Source organism: Aythya marila, assembly GCF_965140915.1.
Source record: "Aythya marila genome assembly, chromosome: 5".
In the NCBI taxonomy this organism is placed as follows: Eukaryota; Metazoa; Chordata; class Aves; order Anseriformes; family Anatidae; genus Aythya; species Aythya marila.
In genome coordinates, this window is record NC_139046.1 from 54330724 (window position 1) to 54340532 (window position 9809).

The 9809-nt window shown below is 40.0% G+C and overlaps 1 protein-coding gene across 1 annotated transcript in view; it reads left to right on the forward strand.

Moving 5' to 3' along the window:
- Nucleotides 1-9252, forward strand: part of SLC6A5 (solute carrier family 6 member 5) — a gene marked incomplete at both ends in the record, with an annotated part of 29595 nt that extends 20343 nt beyond the window's left edge. The window contains 3 exons of the mRNA XM_082762239.1: nucleotides 3994-4094; nucleotides 6801-6968; nucleotides 9097-9252. Of these exons, the coding sequence (XP_082618365.1) occupies nucleotides 3994-4094; nucleotides 6801-6968; nucleotides 9097-9252 (425 nt within the window). The remainder of the gene's footprint in view (nucleotides 1-3993; nucleotides 4095-6800; nucleotides 6969-9096) is intronic.
- Between the last annotated feature and the right edge of the window lie 557 nt (nucleotides 9253-9809).

Genomic DNA, 9809 nt, shown 5'->3' on the forward strand with positions numbered 1-9809 from the left:
ATTCAAACAGTCTACTCAAAGGACCTGAGTGTAATGCTTTGAGATATCTCCTGAAGTGAAGAGAGAGACTTTTGGGGATTATAGAGCAGAAAGACTGGTCTGGAAATCGCTGCTGGCAAGTTGCATTGCTTTTCTGTTCTTCAGTTTCCATGAAGATAGGCACAATTGTCCCATTCCTTCCTCCCAGTTTCCAGGAGGCTTAGCATTTACCTGTTCTGTGAAAATATCACGGGGCAGGTGTTCTCTGATGGATTAGGTTGGTTACTGTTCTGACCAGTTTCCCAGCGTGCTTAAAATTAATGCTGTTCTGTAAGGGATGGTGAGTGGGAATGCTCAGGAAGAGTTAAGGGTTTGGGATGTATTTATTTATTTTTCTCCTTCCTCCTTCTCCATTTGCTGACAGCATGCCTGAACAATGCTGTTCTAAAAGCACTTGATGTCACTCTTCTTTGGCAGCGTTGTCAATAGTGTTGTTTAGTCTATGTCAAAACGATCACTCCCTCTAAGCCATTGCCATCATGGTACAAGGTAAAAATTCCTTGCATCCTTGCATAGAATATTGTTAAATAGCTCAAAAGCAATCTGTGGAATTGCTTTGTTCTGCATATTCTTAAATAAATATGAAGATAAATAGGAAGGCTCTATTCCTCCTCTGAACGCTGAGTGGCAGAATAACTACAAACCTGCCTTTACGGAACAACTTTTTATTAGATTTACAAACAAAATTGCTCTGGGTAGTGCCCTGTTTGTCCAACACATTCAATATTGCTTAAAATACGAATTTGAATGAAAACCTTAACATAATACAGAAGAGTTACAGTACTGCTAAGGAGGGACTGGAGTGGAGGAGTTTTTTTAATTACATATTACTTTAAAATGATCAGATGTGGCAAAGATTTGATGAATTGCAAATCACTGTCTCTGTGCTTTGTGTACCAGCTGATTGTTAATCAACAGATGTCAGTCAAGTCTTTGATCTAAATGATTTCAAAGATTATTACCTGGAATTAACCTTTTGTCACACTAAAGAGCTTCGACTCTCAGCACGAAAAATGAAGGATTTATTTTACAGTCATTATCCACTTGACTAATGTATCATAGCTACTTCTACCATATTAAATCTATATACAGCTTGTATATTTGTGATTTGCGTGTTGCAAATACAAATGAAGCTGTTGCTCTTGTTCTATTCTTTCAAGCAGTGCTTAAAATTGGTATCATATATTTTCAAGCTCAGACAATTGCTTGTTTTACACTCCACTGACACCTTTCTCCGTACGCTTGTACTCTTCGTAGCAAGCAGGTTGGCATAATAGTGGCAGGCGCTTTTATGATGAAATAAATCTGTCTTTGGCTCTTGTTACATGTTCCGCTTGCTGAGCTGGTTGAGATTTTTAAATTAAAAAGAGGCACACTTGGTTATTTTCTTGCAATCACTTATTTTTCAGTAGAGTCAGTGCTACATTATCCAGTCAAATGCAGTTCTTTATTTCACATGCTGCTATAGATGTTTATTCTCTGATTGTTTAGATTATGATGTATGATTGGTAAAGAATAGCTTACAGCTCTGGGTATTAATTTAATCATCAGCATAATTCCCACTGCTGCATTCTGCAACGCAAAGCTAAATACAGAGATCTTTGTGCTTGAGTGAAACACCGTAGGAAACTGCTTGAAATTGAAAATGCATTACCTTAACTTTATTTGTGCTCCTTCTAGACCTGTTTTTTGACAGTCTGTTGTTGGGAAGGTTCGTCATCAGAGTGAGTGGTAACGGCTGCAGTGTATATGTAGAGAGTATGTTAGTAATTCTCAATGTTTTACCTGTGGCAGAATATTGAAGTAGATGTCTGTCTTAGCTTGCATTCCACTTTTTAATGGATTTTATATCTGCAGCACTTTGAATGCATCATCCTACCTTTGAGAGTGGAAACTGAAATACGGAATATCACATTGTTTATTTACCAAAGTCATTCAACAGGCTTGACTGATCTGAGAGGGAAACCAGATGCACTAAGATTTAATCAGTGTTTTATTAACTGAAGCATCCTTTGGATTTTTCTGTGGAACTTCTGAACCTGCTTTCAATCATTCACTGAGAAATAGATGCCTACTGTGTAATCTCTGTATCTGTTTACATACATTTGGTTCATGAACTGCTAATATTTAAAAATACCTGAAGCTCAATATCTGCCAACATTTCCAAGAATGAACTATCTTTTCTTTTGGAGTTTCAGACAAATCTGTGCAGATCTGCACAGAACTTGCTCAAATTTTGAAGGCAGAAGGCCATCCAGTGAGGTATACCTCTGTTGCAGCAACAGCAAGAAGGGACACTGAGGGGTGGGAGGGGGAAGAAGTATCATAGTCCCTTTGGATTAATTTTCTGATCTCATACCCACTGTAGGTTGTACTTCTTCCCCCAAATGCAGATCTTGCAGTACCACCTTATTGTTTAACTTTGGGATGTTTCTCATCTATTTCTTAAAATAGCACAGTTCTTAGCTTTTTTCTTGCATGATATCTGCCTGTGCTGGTTTACTCTGTGCTCACCCCTCAAGCTCAGTTCTAGGGCTGTCCTAGCACCACAAAGCCCTGTTGTTTTCTTAAAAGTGCATCGGAAGATGCTGAACATGGCGTCATTGCTACTTTTTATGTGGTGGTTCATCAATTCTTAATTCTTAGAACAGTCAGGTGGATAGTTTCGTTTCTTTTCCGTATCAACAGAAAGGCTTCAAAATTAGGTGGATCAAGCCTGGGGATTATCCCTTCTCAAGTTCAGCAGCTGCAGTGACTGACTATAAGGGCATTAAGAACATAAAGCGGTTTATTACTTCTCTTCCGAGTATTTCCTCCCTTATTGAATGACTTCTCCTGAATATTTAAGCTCCATCCCTGTCTCCACATCACACAAGTTAGATGAAAAGCTGTAGTATAATGCTGTGTAAAATCTAAATGGCAGAGACAATCACCTGCTTTATCAAATAAAATTGGGCCGGGTTTGAAATATTTGTGTGACGGGCGAGCTCAGCCTTGGGCCCCAGACTTGCCGCTTCTCATCACTGTTAGAAAAGCTGGAGCAGGCTTCCATTTCATTTTTATTACTTTTGGGGAAATCACTAATGGATATGCTAGTGAGTAGGGGCCACTGACCTAAACAGCTATGCAGAGGAAGACGGAAACGTAGGCTGTCTTTTGTTAGGTGGGCAGTGGCAGCAGCGGGGCTAGCATGCCTTCTCCAGTCACATGGTGTAAATAAGGAGCTAACTGCAGAAATGGCTGAAATAGCATTTTCCGATCTTGTGCATTTTATTAACTCCAATAACTACACAGGTACAATCAATACAATAATGGGAAGAATTAACATGTCAGTCAATCCATTTAATCAAATAATATTAAATAGAACTTTAAATATTTATTGGTGCTCTCTAATAGTTCTAAGTATTGCTTAAACATCCGTTGAAAAATAACAGGACACTATCATTTCCAACGTTAAGTGATATAATCATACTCTAGTCACACAGTTGGTATAAAGAAACTCAGATATTGCCTTTGCTGACACAGGTATGCAGCTGCCAGTTTTTAATGGCCATGTATAGTGTATGTACGTCATAAATAGTTTATTTTAAAATTAATAAGGGTTTTCTTTCCAGTGAAATAAAACAACGATGCACAGAATTGCAGCTAACCAGCATGTGCTATCAGTACCTCAGTCTGAGATGTACTCAGTATGTAATACATTTAATTTCTGTGTAAAAGATTGTCATGTTTATTTTTACTTTTACTCCACAGGAAGTAAATATTTTATCCGAATGGTTCCCAATATAACGGTGTCATTTGTTACTTTGTGGTTAGATCTTTCATTGAAGTTTTCAACAAACACATCAGGATTTGTTATTGTAATTAGACGCAAGAAAAATCACAAAAGCTGTTTTGCAAATTGCAGCTGTTTGCTTTGACCCCCCTAATTGCATTTACGTTTGCTGCTTACAGGATTGCAAAGATTTTGTGAAGATATAGAAATGATGATTGGATTCCAGCCAAGTAAATTCTGGCGAGTCTGTTGGGCGTTCGTGACCCCTACTATCTTAACAGTAAGCAAAGACTTTGTGATGTCTTCTTCTAAGATGATGTTGTTGTTTCTTGGATGGCTGTGATGTTTCTGAATGGTAGTAATGACCTCTTGGGTACACGTACATGGATAGACATGCATTTGCACATTTTCTTGCATGTTTGTAGTGGATAAAATAGAGCTTAAGTTATGACATTTTGGTAGAGAGGGACAGTAAGTTTCCAAATGCTGTTGTTGTAGTCTTTCCCTGCCTGTACAAAGTGCTGGGATGGTGTGCCATTGCGTGCCTGCAGTTTTTGATTGTTCTGTACATGTCTGTATGTAATATTTAAGTGTGTGTATTTATTATATATAGTTATATTTACACACACACTTAAATATATGAGGAGGGAGAGACACATTGATATAATCTTCCTTTCTCTTCTCAGGTTGAATCATATAATCCTAGTTAGGGAAAAATATTTTACGGACTCTAACTGATCTAAGAGACGTGCTTTAGAAAGACTTGGGTGGCAATGCGAGTGACATGGTCTTATTTGCGAAGACGGAGCTATTTCTGCAGAGGTCGAAATATTTACGTTCTTAATAACGACTATAAATCAGCCCCGCAGTTTCCTTGTTCTTTTCCCCCGTCCTTTTTTAGAGGGAGCTTTCCTTTCCCAAGGCGTGGGCCCGAGGCGGCCTGCAGCCGGCGGGGCCGGGCGGTGGCGCTGCGCCACTGCGGGAAGCGGCCGCGGCACTGGCACGGCCCGCAGGGACACAGCGGGGCGGAAAGCAGCAATAACGGGTGTATCCGTGTGGGGTTAGATGTGTTATTTCCACATCGCAGTCTAGAATAATGCTTTACTTCAGATCTAGAGCTCCACTGAATCTAAAAGAAGGCACGTTGTTGATTTTACCCAAGTACGTTTTCCTCAGGTCTGGTAGTCCTCGAAGTGTCACAGCTGCGTGGTTCCTGTGTGGTGCCCTGACACAGCGTGCCCTTCACATTTCTAAATACAGATACAGGCCTTGATTGCGTGTCATGTTGTGGCACTAGAATGATTCAGCTCTCACAGAAACCTCATTTTACAGGGAGTTGTATTTCATACAGGTATTCATAGACGTAAATACGCAAGATAAGCACAAATACTAGAGCTCCTGAAAGGACTGGCATTTCAAAACAATGATGAATACAATGTCAGCTAGGTGAGGTAGAGAGGCAAAAAAGTGACAGATTTGGTAGTTTAGTCATTTTTAGTCACTGTTCAGAGAAGTTGTGCCTCAGCGTAACGTGCTGGAAAGCTCCTCTGTGTGTGTGGTTCTTCAGCAGATCTTGTTGGAAGTTTTTACTTCAGGATAGCCATCTATCCTGAAACAAGCTGCTTGGATAGGTGCTTACTTCTTTCAAGTGTCATAATTTAAGAATGACGTAATTTCTTCTGAAAACTGAAAAAGGAATACCTGTGTGAAGGGACTGGTTTCTTTTGGTTAACTCGACAAGATCCTGAGTTGTGAGGGAAAGAAACTTCCTGTGCTGAGAAGAATTTCTCCAGCAGGCCTAATGCAGGTATGGTACCTTCCCATGCAGATTTTCTTGACCAGTTCATTGTCATCACTCAAGTGCAGTGGTGTCGTGTGTGAAAAACAGATAGACCAACCTTACCTACGTATCGGTGACTGTTCTTTTATTTTGACAACATTTAGGTATAGTTTCTGAATCCATTTTTGAAAAGTTTGAAGGTGTAGCTCAGTTTAATCAATAGTATTAGCACAGTGTAAATGGGAACATATGTTTTCTTGAGGGCCTTGTTAAAATGGAGATGTGTGCACGTTTTTTTCTCTGATTTCTTCCAATGGCTGTTTTCAAGATCCTGTCTTCGAACCATTGTTAGAGTTCTGAGGGGAATTATAAGGCTTTTCTGCAAATTATTTGGTTGCTTTACTGATCAGACTTGCACGCTTAGCTACTGCCAGTAATCACAACTAGGGAATAGGAAATTATGTTGTCTCTTACGGAAAGCAAATTTGGAAAGCAAACGAGGTCCAGTCAAGCTTGCATGTTCTGTTGCTGTTCTCTCCAAGTGTAATATTTAGTGAACTTAGGATAAGAAATAATTTGAGACTGATCAGTCATAATTCAATTTTTGTGGAATGGAAATGGACAAAGCAAACCCGAGCAATACTTTTTTTTTTCTATTATGGCCTCTGTAAAGCTAATACTTGATACGTTTGTATAGTCCAATATTAGACTTTCAATTACTCCCCATCTCTGGAAATAAAACTGATCATTTTATATATGCCTTCACCTAGATATACTACTATAAATCTTCTGTGTGCAATTATTGTAAGCACAGGCATTTCCCAAAAGTTACTGAATTATGCACAAATGTAAGCAGATGTATTACTATTCATACTGTAAATGAAATGGACTAACTTAGCATAATCACATTAGGTAAAACTGCCAATAGACCATGTAATAAAGCCTGTTACTCTAGGGGCAAGATTCTAATTTCAATTCTTCTGCCATAAATGCGGTAATTTCTGTGGGGTTTTGCAGGATTTCCACAAAGCTCATTAGATTCAGTCTCAGAACTGTTTGTTACAGTTTCTGAGAGCACCCTGCCTAGGTGCGTGTACTTTTATCTATATTCCACGTAGAGCAGTTATGTGCGTGAATGCCTACCGAGTGCTGCAAAGCAGGTTTGTTTTCCTTACTCAAACATTTATTTTCCTTCCTTGTTTCCAGTTTATTCTTTGCTTCAGTTTTTACCAATGGGAACCGATGACTTACGGAGCTTACCACTACCCGGGCTGGTCCATGGTGCTTGGATGGCTGATGCTGGCCTGCTCGGTTATTTGGATCCCAGTTATGTTTGTGATAAAAATGCATCTAGCCCCGGGCAAATTTATTGAGGTAATTCTCGTGTCTTTTTGTTGCTCAAAAATATGGTCACGGGAGACTGTCTGTTTTATTTTACATTGATTTTTGTAATATTGAATGGCTAATGGTGCTAAGATTGCTTTCTGGTAAGCTGGTTATTGTGTTGCAAAAAGATGCTCGGTTGATTTAAAATGCAGACCTTCTATTCCCTATTCCTCAACAAAATGCTCCTAAATTGTTAAGTGATTGCTTTTATGAGAACTAGAAGGAGTCACAAATTTCATAAGCCCTGAAAATGGTGCCAGTGGAAGAAAGTTGTTTTCCTAGCTTAGCCAGCCTTTTTGCAAAGTCACACAGGGGGCGGGCATTACAGAAGGTTGTGCCGCTTCATGACATCCAAGAAAAAGAAAGATGAAAAGACATGCTCTACAGCTCAAATGAGTTATTATAAACCTTAGCTGACAGAATAAACTGTTCCTCTCTGGCACCTGGGCTTGAAAAACAAAAAAACAGGTGGCATTTTATTTTTGTGTTGTGGTATGTAGCAGGTCCCTGCTGCTTCCCCCCACCACTCCAAAAGCGTGGCGGTCCCCTTCTGCTCTGTTTCTCTGTGCCCAGCACTGCAGCTGCTGCCACCACCGCCTCTCCACAAGTGTTCCCGTCCTGCTGACTCCCCAGTTCCTTGTGGGCTGTAGAAGAGCGAAGTCTTTCCCATTTCCTACGCCAGCATTTCACTCCTTTGTTGCCTTCACCTTGTCATCTGAAGAAGTTCAGTGCTTTTGTTTGTGGCCTTAGAGGCTTTCTCAGTTGTGTCCTCTCCTCACTGCATGCTGCTTGTGCTGTTCCCTTCTTGGGATAAGGAACAGCCAGCCATCTCCCCTTTTCATAGCCATTTTTGCAGTTCGGCTCTCCTGCAAAATCCATCGGGGCTGTTATACACCTAAAAGATGGAAAGGAGAGAAAATGTACTAAAATAGAATAATCTCTTGGTCTCTCAATATGTCACGCTACAATGCCTAAGGGAGAAGATCGTGTTTTTCCATTTCATACAGAGCAAAGGAGTTTAATATTAAGTGGCAGGACACCCTGGGGAGAGCATCCAAGTACACAGTTGGCACTAGGCAACAAGGCCACTTGTCTAAAGGGCCTTTCAGCCCTTGTGTAGAGAACATTGGAGTGTATAGGGTAGGAAAGATAACTACTCCTACTGGAAATGAGCTAATATGAAATTAGACTTGCTTGTTCACAAGTCTCTCTCAGTGAGATAAATAGCTCTCCTTCAGATCTTCCAGTTTACCTGTGTGGGATGGGAGTATGTAATGCCTCAAAAAATCGGGTACTTTATTTACTGTCCCTCCAGTAGTGCACCCAAAGAAACACCAAAAAGTCTGATCCCTTTTGAAGGGGCTTTTGCTGCAGTTATTTCATCCGTAGCCCAGTATTTTTTGAACACGGAGTCTGCTGCATAAAATTATTATGGTTGATCTGGGAGGTAAGGGTTGCAAACTGGTAATTAAACTGAGATTAAAATAACTGATAGAGAGGCCTGATTCACTTTATTAGGTAATAAACCTATAATTGTTCCCGCTTAAGTCATCAGAAATATGTTTTCTTTCCTTTTTATCTGTAAATAGCCAATCATATTATATATACAATAAAGAAATCAGTGGAAAGATGAGAAGGTTTTGGATGTTTGCCAGATTAACGTTCTTCTCTTTCTTTCTGCTGCAAGTAGAAGTGAAATAGTTTGTCATCTCAAAATTAAAATTTTTGTTCATTCATAGCATTGTACTACTTTTTGGTTGTTTGTATACTTCTGGGAAATATGCTAAACAGAAATCCAATTATTTTAATGCAGTTACCCACTGCTTAGGCGATTGGGCTAAGTAATTGTGCACATGTCCTTCAGCAAGTGAGCTTGGCAATCTGCAGCAGTAGGTCTGAGCTCCCCTCATATGGTGCGAGGGAGAATGTATAATTAAAATCTGGGCACTTTATCCTCTATTAATCTTGCAAACTTTGCGCAAAACAAACACTGAGCAGTGGAGCATTGCAGGGTCGTTGTCAATAACCTCAAATGAGCCTCCTCTTATTTCTTCCTCACTGTAATTCTGCTTTGTAACTTCAAATGAGACTCTTCTTTCTCTCTCTAACGTTGCAGCGACTCAAGTTGGTGTGCTCTCCGCAGCCAGACTGGGGCCCGTTTTTAGCCAAGCACCGTGGTGAACGTTACATGAATATGATCGATCCACTGGGAACATCTTCCCTGGGACTTAAACTGCCAGTGAAGGATATAGAATTGGGGACCCAATGCTAATAATTATTACATTGGTGACAATAACATTGTCAGCCTTTTCAGCTATTTTTTCTTATTTATTTTCCTGCCATTTTTTCCTTTTTTTTTTTCTCTTCTTTTTCCACAGTGCCTGAAAGTGGCTGCTTAGGAAAGTAAGACTGATTGTTGCATGCCATAGGGAGACCTAGCCAGACCACTTCCACGTGCAGGTGATGCTCGTTCTGTTTTGGGTGAAATAGCAAAAGCATGTTGCACAGTGGGTTACGTCCCAGTATTTTTCAGGTTATATGTAAATAAACAAAACCCAACAACTTTAAAGGAAATTGGGCAAAATTTGACCCGTTTCACACAAGCATCCTTGTGACAGCCAAAGATGGGACTAGGATTTTGTTTTTGTTACCAATGTAATCAAAGGGAAGTTCAGCTCTCAGATAGGATGGAAGTGAGCACAGGAGGAGATCGCCTGTAGCCCTTGTGTAAGTCCAGCATGAGGCTGTTGCAATAAGTGGAGTCACTTTGTCTACACTGACAGCAGGCGTTGACTCATTGTCACACAATTCTTGTCTGAAGTATGAATT